General features: G+C 39.6%; 1 protein-coding gene across 1 annotated transcript in view; it reads left to right on the forward strand.

Annotated features, from left to right (window-relative positions):
- Window positions 1-16,073, forward strand: part of Tmem131l (transmembrane 131 like) — a 167,801-nt gene that overhangs the window by 102,315 nt on the left and 49,413 nt on the right. Inside the window, exons 7-18 of the mRNA XM_015484360.2 lie at window positions 2,835-2,912; window positions 3,114-3,267; window positions 4,768-4,826; window positions 5,181-5,289; window positions 7,199-7,295; window positions 7,786-7,939; window positions 8,748-8,918; window positions 10,240-10,309; window positions 11,306-11,423; window positions 12,991-13,132; window positions 14,525-14,634; window positions 15,883-15,955. Of these exons, the coding sequence (XP_015339846.2) occupies window positions 2,835-2,912; window positions 3,114-3,267; window positions 4,768-4,826; window positions 5,181-5,289; window positions 7,199-7,295; window positions 7,786-7,939; window positions 8,748-8,918; window positions 10,240-10,309; window positions 11,306-11,423; window positions 12,991-13,132; window positions 14,525-14,634; window positions 15,883-15,955 (1,335 nt within the window). The remainder of the gene's footprint in view (window positions 1-2,834; window positions 2,913-3,113; window positions 3,268-4,767; window positions 4,827-5,180; window positions 5,290-7,198; window positions 7,296-7,785; window positions 7,940-8,747; window positions 8,919-10,239; window positions 10,310-11,305; window positions 11,424-12,990; window positions 13,133-14,524; window positions 14,635-15,882; window positions 15,956-16,073) is intronic.

Below are 16,073 nucleotides of genomic sequence, written 5' to 3' on the forward strand. Positions count from 1 at the left end.
CTGAGATGTACTCTACAGCAAAGAAATGAAGCCCCAGGGTTTGCTCCCCTGCCCTAGAAATCTGTCATCCCAAGTGCTTCCAGATCTGAGACCTTTTGAGCCCCATTATTGACATCACAGGTCCCATGGTTCAGGGTCTACAAACTTTGTTTCATTAGCAAAATTATTTAAAATGTTATATAAATAAAACGATGACTAGGCCATGCATAAAATATGAAACGAATAAATTTTGTCTTTAGACTTGGATCCCATCTCCTAGAGATCTCGTAACGTATATGGAAATAGTTCCAAGTCCCCCTGCCCAAAATCTGAAATAGTTCTGGTGCCAGGCATTTTGAATAGAGTGTATTTTTGTCATGCTTCTAGCTAATTTTGTCATGCTTAAAATGTCAGATTATAAATTTATCCATGTAGAAATTTACCAAAAGGACAAACTATTAAGCTTTAAGTCATATCAAATTACTGGACATAGGGCTTTTAACCCATATTCAAAATCAGAATTTTGAACTTCTATTAATTTCTCCCTACTCAGACATTTAAGGGAAAAGACATAGTTGCAGATTCCTTTAAAAGAATCTTAATTATAAAAGTGTACTTTGAAAGTATGCTGATTTTTTTTTTAAACTTTGAATAGTTCAGATCAGAAGTACATCAAATGTCAGGTTTGGTATAACCTATTATAGGTATTTTAAAATTATTTTTAGTTTCTTCCCATTCCCAGTTTGCCCAGCCCCACTGTGATTATGACTGCGGGCCAACTGTTCTGTTCATTTGCTAACTGCATGTTGAGTACCTATTGAGTGATATAGACTTTGTGATAAAAGCACAGACTGGGTGCTTGTGGTCTGCGGGGAGGGTGACCTTGACCAGTTTGTTACATTATAATGAGGAGTGTTAAGAAGGTCAGGTACAAGGTGCTGTAGGTGTGGCAGTGCTATTGTAGCACAAAAGCAAGTACAGAAAGGAACAGGCAGGTCTGGGTTCCAATAGAACTTTGTTTACAGAAGCAGGAAGTGGGCCGGAGTTAGCCTGTGGCATAGTTTGCCAGCCCGGGAAGTCGGTATTTAAGAATGAAGACACATGGATGGGTTCAGGGGCTTCTGGGGAGGAACAGTTACTCTAACTTGGTTCTGGATTTGAAGGTGGCGTAAAATTGGTCTCTGGCTCACACAACCGTATGAATAATGGTACAGTTGATGAATATGGGTCTTAAGATACGGGACACAGCCAAGGTGGCTGCTTGGGGGGTGTTGGACTCTGGGTGTGCAGAAAGATCCGAGTTCGAGAAATAAATGCTGGAGGCTTCACCTTGTCAGAGAGCTTCCTCAGGAAGAGAGAGGAGGGCCAAGATGGCCTCCAGGATTACTCCAGGGTCTGGTGGTTGGAGAGGAGGAGAGGAGCCAGAGAGGGACAAGTGGTTAATGGTCTTCACTGAGGCCTAAGGAGACAAGAGCAAAAGGAGCAGCTCCTGTTGGTGGGCTTCTTGCAGACCATTTGTAACTGTGGTTAAAGCATTTTTAGAAAGTTACGGGCTTTTTTGGTACATGTCCTTGGTGGAGGGATTTTTTCATAAGAAAGACAAATTTAAAAATCGAGTTCTTAGGATTTTAGGTTCGCTGTATAAATCTTATTATTCTCTTTAAGAAAACTAGTGGTTACTAGCAACTTTTGAAAAGTGCCTTTGGCTAACATTTGGTCCCGTTGATAAGGTTGGCTTTACTGTACATAGTTTTATTGCCTTTAAAATGTAGTGTGTTTTATTCTTTTCTGTACTTCAACTGTCTGACAACTGAAGTAATACCCCCCCCCCCAAGCTGGGGATTGAAACCAAGGACTCAAAAATGCTCAGCACACATTTTACCACTGAGTTACACCCTCAGCCCCTAGAATGTTTTTCTATATATGTACTTGAGTAAGTCTTATAGATTACATGATTGTGAGTCGGCTTCATAATGCATCTTCCTGGAGTTCACAGATGCTCACACACTGTGTAAGGCAGCCTGGGTTTGGGAGTGTGTTTTACCCAGCTGAGATTTCCCAATGCTCTGACATGTTCCCAGGTCAAGTACATAGAGTCCTGGTGCCAGAGACGTCAAACTTGAGGAAATTTTATGGCCCAGGTTCTTCAGATTCACATGCTGCACTTAATATCCAGGGTATTCACATTTGTCTGCAGCCCCTACCCTCCTACCCAAATGGCTGTGTCCCTCGATTGGATTTTTCATTTCCTTGCAGATAGGTTGGGATTGTTCCATGTGCCTAAGAACTTGGAACCTGACAAAGTCCTGCATTCTTTTCTCATAGTTTTGTCTCTTCCCCCCATAGCACTTCCTATATTAAAAATGATAGCTAGTTTAATTGTGGGTATTATCTTTTATAGTTTTGTCTGACTTGAGGGTCAGGGTCATGGCTTCTAAAGGTACGGATAGAAGGCACACTTGAAAACAATTATTTGACTGTTACTGTGTAAACCTACTTCAAACTCCAGCATTTGAACAGAATGTTCAACATGCATTGGAAATGCTGAAGCTACGGTGTTCTATGTATAGTTAGAACATATTCACCTGCCTATTGCCATGCTGAGAATTTTCATGTTGCCCAAGAAAGAATTTGTGATTTCCTTTAGAAAGTAAACCCAGCACTAATTTTTCTGTTTTGCACACTGTTGTATTTCCAGTAAATAGAATAATGCCCAGTATTTAGCAGATACTCAAATATTTGTTGAATAAATGAATGAATGTGGTTTCTGAATAAATGATGAATAGTATATTATTAATGCTGGATTGTGTTTTTTACATCCTTTATAAAGTTCTTTCCCCTCTTTTTCCTTGTAGGCAGAAACCACTAATAGTAGCCTCTTGCAAGTGCAACTGGAATGCAGTTTACATAATAAAGTGTGTCAGCAATTAAAGGTAAGATATTTAGTATTTCTTCCTTCTTCCTGTCTCTCTACTTAAAAAAACCAACAGGAATAACAGAAAACCAGTCAGCCTGTCTGTCCTTGGAAATGAAGATGCCATGATCTTAAGTGCTTTTCTTTTTAAAAAATTGGCATTGCAAAGTTCAGATAATTTTTTGAGTTTTCACTTTCCCCTCCTTCCCTTCAATCGCAGAATTGTTATCTGGAGTCTGATGATGTTTTGCACTTACGAATGAACATAATTGTAACAATGGAAAATTCCTCAAAAGAATTTGAAGAAAACACACAAGATTTGTTAGATCATCTCTCTATTGTTTATGTAGCAACAGATAAATCTGAGACCTCAGGTAAGGTGAAATCTTTAGAAATTTTCATCATAGGGCTGGGGATGTAGTCAATTGTAGGTGTGCTGGCTTAGCATGCTTGAGACCTTGAGATTAATCCCCAGTTTTGCCAAAGGGGGGAAAATTCATTATAGTATATTTTGATTAATTTGTATTATCATTTGATAGCATTTACTTGTAGATTGTACTTAAGAGGCTAAGGCAGGAGGATTGCAAGTTTAAGGCCAGCCTGGGCAACTTAGTGAAACCCTGTCTTAAAATTAAAAAAAGAAAGTTTGGGTTTGTAATTCCATGGTAGAGCACCCTATGTTCAATCACCAGTACCTGGGGTGGGGTGGGGGAGGGAGTGTAACAGTAACTGGTTCTCAGCCTGCAGCTATTAACCAGGCTATATTATTTGGGAAAGGAGCTTAAATGACTATTGCAGACTGTTCTGAGTCTCCTTGTAAATGCTTTTTTTTTTTTTTTTTTTTTAATGTTTTGAAGATAGTAAACAAATCAAATGGCCATGGTAGTCTAAATATTCAGTGTTTGAAGTCTGATGGCTCTTTATTTCAATTTTACTGCATGGCGGCTCTGTTAACAAGTCATGCTGTTTTGTATCTTAATAGCTGGGGGCTGGTTATTCTTGGATGCCTGACAAATTAGAGTAAAATTTTTGTGTTCGGTTCTATGAATTTAACCTCTGGATGTAGGTGTCCTATTTATCAGAAACAACCTATTCATTCGTTTAACTTTCTAAGAACTTTTGTAGGAGACATACATCCTATGATCTGTGAAATTCATAATGTGGGATTTATTATAATTCTTTGGTTATGACAGTATGTGAGTGTATATGTGTATTCATATTTTTAAAAATGGTACAAACGTATACAAAAGCATAGTTCATTTTTTTTTTTTTTTAAATTAGCAGTCTTGTTTTTTTGTACTGGGGCTGAACCCAGGGCCTTATGCATTCTAAGTGCGTGCTCTGTCACTGAGCTGCACCCCAGTGCTATTGGCAGTCTTGTCAGTCAAACATCATTTAACTTCCAGTCCTAGAATTGGCCAGAGTAGTGATGGCCAGGTAGACATCAATGTGGAGAAGGCCCCTGCCCCATGGGGAACTTTTCCGTTGGTAAAGGCTAAAAGGAAGCATGTGTTTTAAGATGCCAGGAGTTTCATTCTTTCTGAATATAGTTGTCTAAATAAGGAAATGCAGGGGTGCCCAAGCAGCAGGAAAACAGCTTTATTTGAAGCTGTCCAGGTGATTAGTGTGATGTAGAAAAGATCAGATGACCCTAAATTCAGAATTTCTTGTACACCATTTTAAGAGCTGATGGTATCGGGCCTTTTTGTAAGGATCTTTTTTGTGTGACTTAAAAGAATACATAGAAGAAAATGGCTCCCAGTTTTGATTTCCATTTTGAAAAAAAAAGAAGTTATTAGGAATGTTTAATCATTAAGGTGTGGAGATGAGATGGCTCTTTGTTTTAATCTCATTGTTCTGATTCTTTTGAACAGATGAATCAGCAGTAAATATGTATATATTACATTCAGGAAACAGCCTTATATGGATACAGGTAATTATAAATTATAATTATAATTTAAATTATAATTATAAATTATGAATTCTCATACAAAGTAGAACTTGAAATCATAAGGGTGCATCAGATTGCAGAACATGAGGGTCTTTCAGGACAGATGTGGAAACAGTTGCACACACTCTCTTTTGCTCTCCTTTAAAGCCATTCTTTTACTTGAAGCCTTATCTGGAGGGTGGGTGCCAGCACCCTCTCCCTGCTGTGACAGACACATCTGCTGAGCAGTTGCTAGGTATACAGTCTCTGCTGTTTACTTATTTTAACAGAGTGGGTTTGGAATGGGTAAGTATTCTGGCTGAGAGTAGTAATGTGGACTTTTTGTTGTTGTTACAGGATGTACATCATTTCTCACAGAGAGATGCTCTGTCTCTTCAGTTTGAACCAGTCCTGCTGCCTACTTCTACAACAAACTTTACAAAGATCGCCTCTTTTAGTTGCAAAGGTACACATTTTAAAAATATTGGAGTGTTTTTTTTTCTTTTTGTTATCTAGTTGTTTGTTTGGTAATTTTTTCTGTGTAGGTACTCAAACTACAGCTGAGGCATGGTTTAAAAAAAAGCAAATGGGTTTGGTTTTAATAAACCACAGCCCTAATGTTTCTAAGAGATAGGGTGACATCAAAGCTCTTGTTGATGATAGGTGTATTTTGCTATAGGATTTTGAGCTTAAAGCTTAACTTGGTGATTTGCAGGATCCAGAGGTATGTATTTATTGGAGGGGCCACTTTCTCAGGTAGTGTAGTTGTGTAGCTCCAATTTTGTTCTTTTTTTTTTTGCATAGAATGTGATGCAGAATGTCTAGTGACATAAACCCAGTCCTGTCTTTGGGTTCTTACGGTTAAAAAGAGTTCTGTAAAGGAATTCAAAGGGATAGGAAAACATGCCTAGCCTTACTCATAGTTAAAGAAATGTAATTTAAAGCAACAAATGAGATGTAGCTTATTACTTAGATCAATGAAGAGCGAAAGGTCGTTAATATTCTGTGTTGGTAATGATTAGGAATGAAAACATGTTGAAGTTTTCACTGAAATATAAGTTAACGCAGGCTGTTTTGGAAGGAAAATCGACAGTCTCTAAATATTTAAAATGCACATATGTGCTCTTCAATCCTTAATTCTAGTTCTAGGAATGATTCTACAGATCTATTCATCTAGTATTCAAAATTGTACCTAGACTGGGTGTGGTAGTGCACACCTATAGAACCAGCTATTTGGGAGGCTGAGATGGGAGCATAGGCTGAGGCCAACCTAGGCAATATAGCAAGACCCCATCTCAAACGACAGCTACAACCAGAACAAACCTGAACCTGTTCTTTGTGACAACAGAACAATCTAAGGCACCCACTGTTAGGTGACTCCTGAGCACATCTATAGAAGGGTGTACCCTGGAGCTACTGAAAAGTGTCCAGGGATATGCAGTGCAAGCAGTATGTGAAAAGTGTCCACAGGGGCTGGGGATATAGCTCAGTTGGTAGAGTGCTTGCCTCGCATGCACAAAGCCCTGGGTTCAATCCCCAGCACCACAAATTTAAAAAAAAAAAAAAAAAAAAAAAAAAAAAAAAATCCATGGATCCATGGAGAGATACAGTGCAAGCTGTATGTGGACGTGTAGGTGTTTGAAAGTGTGTCTGCATGCCTGTATATACACAGAACACCTGGACAGTGCTTCAGAAAGTGCCAGCAGTTGCTTCACCTAAGATAATTACAAAGTCTGGGCAAAGTTCACATTAGAATCACATTTTTTTGTTTTGAGTATTTGAATTTCCGTTTTTGCACCATATGTATAACTTTAAAAAGGAGAGTTAAGATTCAACACCAGTGAGCTTCATTTTTCACTTTTGTCATCTGGCAGATCTAAGGACTTTCCTCTTATTTATGATGAAGACAGATCTTTGTAAAAGAAATCCCCAAGTAATGACCCACCCCCTCCCATCAGGAAAAAATTGAGAGATTGGTTTAGAGAGGGGGAGCGGTGGGAGGTAGACACCATATTCCAGATAACTGGAACAAGCTAGTGGAGATAGACAGGGGCATTTGAGAGAACATGCTGCCATATATACAAGATTCACTATTTTAATGGTGATAAAAAATGAATTAAAAAGTGATAAATAAAAACTTGGGCTGGGGTTGTAGCTCTGTGGTAGAGGGCTTGCTTAGCATGTGTGAGGCAATCTTCAACACCACATAAAAATAAATAAATGTAAGTATTGTGTCCGTCTACAACTAAAAAAAAATTTTTAAAAAAGCTTTTAAGAAAAAGTTATAAAAACTATACCTTATTTTTTTGTTCAGATTTAATGAAAGAAAAAATATTTATGCTTCACTTTAAAAAAATTTTTTTAAATATCTAAAGCAGCTATGTCCTGTGGCAGTGGGATGATAGAAGATGTGAAGAAATCAAAAATCACTCCAACACTAGAAGCATGCCTCTCCTCTCCGGTGGTGCAGGGGTAGGTTCATTCTACTTTCCCTGAAGTCATATGGGTTTTTTTCCTCCCCTAGTAGGTCTTCAGAACCATAGCTCATGTGAGTCCTATGGGTCTTTTCCTGGACTTTCTTTGCTGTGCATTCACACTGCTAATAATTCGGGAGAGGTGCCTTGGCAGAATGGGAAAGAGTAACTAAATAATTCAGTCTGAAGTAGGTTCTGGGCCAGGCCGCCAGGTGTGTGGGAAGGAGTGCTCAGATGGTGTTTTCTGAGTAGAATTTGGGTCCTGCTTTTGTCCTGGTAGCCTCCATTAGCTGCCCTGGTCATGGAGGGGCCACTTTGTCCTGGCCCTCAGGTGTTGCAAATGCGAACAGATGGTTCAGGAGGTGATTGTTGTGGTTGTTGGCAGCATCCATAATATGTTGTGGCATCCCCTGTTGGCACCTGGGTCTCCCTGGAGTGCTGTGGTTCTCTGCACTTGGGCTGATGGCATGCGTGTCTTCTGCTCACAGGTATTTCAGAGTGGACCCTTCTGCAGCCCAGTTTCGTGTGGAGAGTCATGAGAACACATCAGGAGTGTGGTCAATATGGTACCTCAACCATTTTGACCGTAACATTGTGTTAAAGGATGTGTTTGTTTCCAAGGAGGCTAGGCACATTTTAAAGGTATGTATGGTGTTTTTCTTCCAGTGTTAACCTATTTTAAGCTTTGTTCAAAGTCAAATGTGATGAAATTCATATCTATAAAATTTAATTTTGGCTGGGCGTGGTGGCATATGCCTTTAATCCCAGCGGCTCGGGAGGCTGAGGCAGGGGGATCACAAATTCAAAGCCAGCTTCAGCAAAAAGCGAGGTGCTAAGCAACTCAGTGAGCCCCTGTCTCTAAGTAAAATACAAAAAGGCTGGGAATGTGGCTCAGTGGTTGAGTGTCCCTGAGTTCAATCCCCAGTACCCCACCCCCCCAAAAAAACTCATTAATTTTGACCTATTTTTAAAGCAACTCTTTTTCTTTAAAAACCTTTAGAATTACTTCTAGGATCTCTCTCTTTTTTTCAAACACAATTGTTTCATGGATCTCAAAATGAGTTTCATGGATCTCAAAATGAGCATCATTATATTCTGTAAGAATATTTACTCTTAACTATTACTCAAAAATGTTATAATACATGATTTCTATAAACAAGATTATGTATAGTAATTATATACCTTATTTGTGGTAAAATATAGTAGGCTTTTGAAAATGCCATTTATGATCACTTGAAGATTACTTTTGTGAAATTTAAAATACGGGCATATTAAGCGGTATTTGAAACCTATCATTTCTATAAGAAATGTTTCCGTCCTTGATCTGGAATGAATTGAGTCAAATTGTGCTTTTCCAAAATATGGAAGAACTTCAACATCATACTTTGTAATTATTTTAATCCTAATCAGTGTTAGGAAAAGTAATCTCTCTTGCTTCTTTTCTTTTTAGATTCTGAATTTCACTGGCCCTTTATTTCTACCTCCAGGCTGTTGGAATATATTTTCTTTGAAACTTGCTGTTAAAGACATTGCCATAAATCTATTCACCAATGTATTTTTGACTACAAACATAGGTGCCATTTTTGCAGTACCTCTACAGATTTTCTCAGCACCAACCAAGGTATTGTTTACAACACCATGTGTGTTATAAATTTCTTGATAATTATTGTTTCTTTTTACTTACGGTGCTTGGGTTTTATTAACAGGGTTAAGTTCATGTTCTTTAAGGCTACCTAAGAAATTGAAGGCCATTACCAGGCCAATCTTAGATCAGTTTTTTCAGATTTGGAGATTTTTATTTGGAAAGAGTCTATTTTTCATGAAGCAATTGATTATTGAAAGATAAACATGTAAATAGATTTCATTTTCATTTGTTTCCAAAAAAAAAAAAAATTTTTTTTTTAATATAGTGGTGCCTTGGATGAAACTCAGGGCCTTGCCTTGAGATAAATCACGTTGGTTTAAATGCTTTAGGTAGACCACTTTTTAAGTGACTTCGAGTTTTGCTTATAACCCTTGAATTTTCTTAAATGGGACAAGTCGAAAGCCTAAGAGTTCACAAGAGAATGTTTTCTAAAATCTGGGTAAATTGTGTTTAATTTAGATTATCTTAATCATGTCTCATTTTTTTCTTAACGTTTTATTTCTTTTCATTTAGTTATTATTGCTTCCTTTTGATCCAGGCTATTCTATATAATATTGGGTTCTAATTTTTCACTATGAGACATTCATGCAACCATCTTTATGATTTTTCTCACTTATTGGTGTTGATATTTTATAGTTAGAAATGCTCATGTTTAGGCTGTAAGTGTGAAGGTAGGACCTTGCAAATCAAACTCAACAAAAATGTAAAGCTAATTTCATTTATCCATATTTTGAGCAGGGAAGATTTCTTAGAAATTTCCTTTTTCTAAACAAGAGATGCGTATAAGAAGAGTGACCAAGGGAGGGAGCAGGAGAACAGGTTTCAGGTGCATGAGGAAGTAGCAAGTCTGTTCTTCCCAAAACTGAGAAGTGGAGCATTAAATGCCCTGAGTAGCAAGAAGTTCTTTAGATGGATAGACAGTTTCTCAGAGGATTAGAGGACAGTTAAAAACAAACAAAAAATCAAAAAGACAGAAGCCACTAGGAATGTCCTGAAACTAATTTCATCTTCAATTGACGTGACAGCGCTGTGTCTTGTGGGCCCAACGGTTGTCATTATGGGCTGTAATGGTTGTGCAGGAGCTGCTCTAGTGGCCCTTCTGGGAGAGATGGTGCCGAGTTCTCAGAACAGATTCAAGGAGAAAGGAAACCAAGACATCACTTTCTAGTTGTTTGACATCTGGTTAAAGGGGAGTTCACTGAGGAGGAGGCCAGTGTCTGCTTCATATTTTAGTGCATTGGGATTTTTATGTTGAGTGTTGTGTTTTAAGTTATTCATATATTACTTTTCAATCTAGGAAGGGAGTCTGGGTTTTGAAGTGATAGCACATTGTGGCATGCATTATTTCATGGGAAAATCAAAAGCAGGTAAGTATTTTGCCCTTAGGCTTTCTGTAGAACTCCAATTTGGGGGAAGTGGGAAGCAGTGAAGGATGTTAGCATTTGTAGATGGAATAATTTTTTTCAAAAGTAATTGCATCATATTCTGTTCTTAGCTTAATCACTGACAGAACAACCTGAAATTGTTAGAGTCCTCAAGACACACATAGGGTACTGTGTAAATAATGCCCTTTTATTCTTAAGTAGCTTATGCTTTTTAAAGGGATTTTTTAAAAATAATATTGTTTGATCATCAGAGCAGCCTTGTCACCAGGAAAAATTAGAAAATCATGATTATTTTGTAAAAGAGCTTAGATGATAGAGTCATAAACATATCATAGGCAGTGCTGATCATGATGTGTGACAGAGGCCATTAGTGTTGTTATGGAAGCAGTTTCTAACTTGGGGTTTTATTTTTATTTTTTGCATTTTGATTTATTAAGATAATTAAAAGAGTTTTAAAGGACAGATGTTTCTTTTGGGAGAGTCCCACCTTTTCTTACAGATCCCCTCTTATCACAGAGCAGATGAGTAGGGTGAGGTGAACAACATGTACCTTGTAGAGGATCAGCTCCTGGTCTAGGTGGGCTTTTCCCTCGGCACTCTACAGTATGTGGAAAGACTCAGACAGTGATGAGGAACATGTCCATAGAAACAGTTTTGCATTTTAGATTTAAAACTGTTAAAAATGTTGCAAGTATATAATTTTAACTTGTTTCAGGCTGTATTCATGAACCATGTGTCTTTTATGTTAATGCCTTTACATAATCGATTTGGTTTTGTTTTTTACATGTTTGTTTAATTTGATATATCATTTACCATTGAATTAGAGGGACTTTTAGTAAAGAAGAGAGGAGAAGAGTGGCATTGATTCACTCTACCGTCCTCTCAGTTTGAGAAGTCTAACGGTTAGTTCGTGGTATTATTAACGAATTGAGTCGTACTTTCTGTAAATCTAAATATTGAATCTGATCTAACTTTTAGAAAATCCTAATTGGGATGGGGCCCTTTCTCTGGATTGGTCTACCTGGGATGTGGATTTGGAACTTGCAAATAACTTGTATGAAAGTTGGAAGAAACACAAGAGTGGCAACGTCTGCAGGTGTGTCTCTCATCTTCCTCTCTCTGTTGTTGAGCAGTGGGGGAAAACTACCACATGGTCCTTTTTTCAAATTGCACTCCTTAATTTTTGGTGGTTGACGATATTTCTACCTTTTTATTTTGACAAAGTTTCACATCTTAGAAGAGCTGCAGGGTTAGTGCCTTGACCCCTCACATGGTCCTTGGCTCCAGTTTGTCCCCTGTGTTCCCATTTTACCCCCTCCCCCTACTCTCTGTGTATACCTGTATTCACATAGTCACACTTTTTGCTGAGTTATTTGAAAGTGAAGCTGTAAATATCACCCTACTCCAGCCCTCGATATCTTATTAGGAAAATCTTCATTATCAGCATACTTCAGTCCTCTGTGCTTTATTAGGAAAGTGCTGTTATTCTACTTCAGCCCACAGTGCTTTCTTGGGAAGTTATTTCCTGAGGAGGGTATTCTCTTAACTGTACCACCATTCTTTCCCCAGCTCACTCAACCCTGACATAATTGTGTTATCTAATAGGCAGTCTGTATTAAAATTATCCTGATTGACCCAGCAACTCTATTTTTGTCTTTTTCCTTTCTTGTAGACCAGGTCCATCCAAGGACCATGCATTGCATTTGACTGTCTTGGTTTTTGGTAGCCTTTAGAATAGTGCCCTATTTTTTGTTCAGTTTTCATCATGTTGACAAGTTTTGTCGAATCCAGGCCAGTTGTAAGAACATTCCACACTATCAGTTTTTATGCTTGGTTCCTCAAGTTTCCATTCAGTTTAAACATTTTTAGCAAGAATGTGAATTACCTGGTTGATCTTGTCTATTATTGTGTCCCATCAGGGGGTATGTGAATGTTAATTTGTCTGTTTAGCATGGTTAGGGTGAATTATGTGGTGTAGCTGATGTGTGACAGGTCTCTCCACGTTCGCCACCTTTTTCCTTTAGTGATTAATCAAAAGCTGGGTTGTGATAATCTGATATCATTTACCCTTGCCATTCCCTAGAGACCTTTCATCCCATGGTTTTAGAATTCACGGAACATCACTGTCCGAATCAGTGACGTTAGCCTGATGGCTGTAAGATGGGGAGGGATGTTTCCATTTGTCCATTCTACAATTATTGTGAGATATTGTTTTGTTTTGTTTTTAAAAAAGAGCCTCTCTTTTTTCCAGCATCCCTATAGTTTTGTTAGCATGTTGTACTCAGTTACTGTCTTTATTGCTTTTGATGCTCAATTGTCCCAAGTTTGGCATGGGGGCCCTTCAGCGTGGCTTGTGTGCCTTTTTGCTCCATCGTCATCATTCTCGGAGCCTTTCATGCTCTCCATGGGAACAGAACATTCTAGGTTGAGTGGTTTGGGGGAATTGCCAGGAATTGAGCCAAGACCCCATGCCTGCTAAGCACACACCCTGTCACCGAGCTGTGCCCTCAGTCTCCACAGAGAGTCAGTCTGAGACCTTCTGCTTCCCAAACCCAGCACACGCCATTTTCCCCAGGAGCCTTTGTTCCTTGTGGTGGGAGTGGTGTTGAATGATTTTCCTTTTGAATGTCAAAATTATTTTCCAAAATAATTTCTTTGCACAGGAGGAATGTTTTAGGAATGATGCGTTTCGCCCACTCGAAGAAACCCAAGGAGTCAGAGTCCTTTGTTTCCGTTTTGCCTCGTTTGGTTGCGGAGCCTGGCCTTGTGTTAAACTTCAGCGCAACTGCCCTTAGGAACAGTGTGGTGAGGACAGTGTGTTCTTCCCCTGTCTTTGCCAGTGACACCACAACGCTGAGGTCTTCAGAACACCAGAGTAATTCTGCCTGGAGATGTTTCAGAACCAAAATCAATTTAAAGTCCACACTTTAATGCTATAAGGGCACCTTGAGTAAGGCCCTACAGAACAAGAGGAGTGAAATTTTAAGGAGACAGAACGCATTGAACAAAGAGATTTGGAATTGAATATGAACTTCCTAAATAAAATGTATGAGTTAAAACATTCAGCCACTGAGCACAGAGAAGATCTTGGCTAACACAGGACTTGGTTTTAAAACCAGAACTCAAAGGAAGTCCAGAGTGAGCCAGGCTGCTCTGGTGACGGTGGGGACCTAGGCTCCACCCATCTTTGTACTTTCTATCCTGAGTGTGTTGTCCTCCTTCCTTGTGGATGCTATCTTCCGTCCACCCAGGGTGTCAGGAGGCAGGAGAAAGGGAAAGAGGTGCCACCAGCAGACTTCCCGTTAGGTCTCATGGCCAGGAACTGCCTTCACACATGCTCTGAGTAGAGCGCACACCTTAATAGGTGCTTGTTGAGTTCTTGGGGATGACAACCTAAGACTGCTTTTGCTTTTCCTTTTCACTTTTTGTTTTGAAGTAATTTCTCCCCAGAGAAAAGTTTTAAGAATAGCACCAAGAACTCCCAGTAGTGGCCCTTCCCCAAGATGAATCAGTATTTAATGTTTGCCATGCTTGCTTGATCATCGTTTCCTGTCCCTTTTCACATGTATATATTTGAGAGGATAAAACATTAGCCCCCCCTATAAAAGTATTTTCTTATATAGCCAGATTATAGTGATCAAAATTATAAAATGAAGTATTAACCTAATGTTATCCAATGTACAGTCTGTATTCTAGTTTCTCTAGGGAGTTCACTATCACAACTCATGGTGACTTTCCTCCCTCCTGGCTCAGGATGACCCCAGGATATGACTGCATTGTCATGGTAGTCCGAGTCTTTTCTGATATTCTCATCATGTCTTTGCCTTTCATGACGTAGCATTTTTTTCTCTTCTTTTCTCTTTGGTGCTGGGGATCAATCCTGTGCAGAGCACTTGCTCTACCACGGAGCTACACCCTCAGCCCACATGGACATTGAAAAAAACAAAACTTTTGTAGTTGGAGGTGGCCAGAATGCCTTTATGTATGTTTATTTTTTTTAATGTGGTGCGCTAGGCATGTGCTCTGCCACTGAGCTCCAGCCCCGCCCACACACGGACATTTTCTTGAAGGGTTCAGGCCGTTGATTTTCTAAGCTGCCCCTCTGTTGGAGCTGTGCGTAGTTGTGATGAGATTCAGGAGTGTCTTGGGAGGATGCTGTGCCCCTCGCTGTGTTAACCCTCCTCTCCTCACGTCTAGGTGAAGTACTTTATGGTGAGGAACCCGTCCTCGCTGCCAGTCTCCCTGCAGCTCCTGCCTCTCTCCTTGTACCCGAAACCCGAAGCCGCGGCACGCCTGCTGCACAAATGGTAGGAAGACCCTCTGGTGGGCAGTTTGGGAAACACTCTTAGGACTCAGAATTGTTGGAAGGCCTGTGCTGCTTTCTCCCAGGCTCTGGATGTGGGCATACACACTGTGAACCCATCAGCCTGTGTATCTGGGGTGCCCTGTCCCTGAGTGCAGGTATTCAATGGATGTTCCTGGCTCTGGGTGTTACCTGGCACCTTCCCTGTCACTGCCTTGGGTCTATAGCCCAACAGAGCATTTTTGAATTAGGGAACCTTTATCATTATGCTTTTTCATGCATATTTCTAAAATTGAGAATCTAAATCATGATGATCTTTGGTTAATTCAGGAATGAGTTTAAAGCCAGGGTCAGTGGCATATCCACAATCCCAGCTGCCCAGGAGGTTAGGGCAGCAGGACTGGGAATTCCAGGCTAGCCTGGGCAACTATCCAGACCCTGATTCAAAATAAAATAAGAGGGCCATGGATACAGAGAGGAATAGAGTGTTTGCTTAGCATGCACAAGGCCTAAGGTTCAGTCAGTAGTGCCACAAAAAGAAAGACAGATTTAGTGATCTTGTATATTCTACTCTAGAGTTAAACAAAACAAGAGAATGATAGTATTTTTTCATGCCTATTGTATCTTGTTTTCACATAATCACACTTTTATGTAGACCGTTAGTAACTTTTCGTTTAGGAAGATGTGCCATTGTCCCCAGATGTCTCAGCTTCAGCAGTGTTGACATTTTGGGGCAGATGATTCTTTGTGTGTTGGAGGAAGAGCTGTCGTGTATAGTGAAGGCTGTTCAGCAGCTTTCCAGCTTCTACCTCCTAAAGGGCTTCCCCAGCCACAGCATCCAAAATGTCTGCAGACGTTGCCAAATGTTTTGGGGTGGGGATAAAATTGCCTTTGGTTGAGAATCACTTCCTTTTGGGTTTCATAGCTGTGAACCATTTGGAGAAGAAATAAACAGCTTTATACTTAGCACTTTTGTCTCCATATGTTTCTGTACTGCCAAGGAGCATGTCAGAGTCACTCACTGAATAAGATTCATTGAGCACTTGGAGTAAACCAGATATGGGTGGGTGTGGAAGCAGGGCTGAGACGGGTAGTGTCAAGACAGGATGAGTTGTTTATGCGTGCACACATGCATTCCTGTGTGTAAATGTGCATGTGCATAAGCATGTATTATGTATTCATTCTTCATTGGCAGATCTCAATGCTATTTTAAACTTAAAAAAAAATTTTTTTTTTTTTTTTTGCTTTGTAGGTTTGGCACTGATATGCAGACGATTAATTTCACAACTGGTGAATTCCAGCTCACCAAAGCTTGCTCTTACCGGGTAGGATGGCATTTTCAGTAGAAAAAAGAATGTTGACAAACTGGCCACAGAAGCACGTGGCCCCTGTCTTGGTGTTCAGATGGCTGTGTGAACTGTGTGTGGCTTTCTTATTTTCATT

Source organism: Marmota marmota, unplaced genomic scaffold, assembly GCF_001458135.2.
Source record: "Marmota marmota marmota unplaced genomic scaffold, marMar, whole genome shotgun sequence".
In the NCBI taxonomy this organism is placed as follows: Eukaryota; Metazoa; Chordata; class Mammalia; order Rodentia; family Sciuridae; genus Marmota; species Marmota marmota.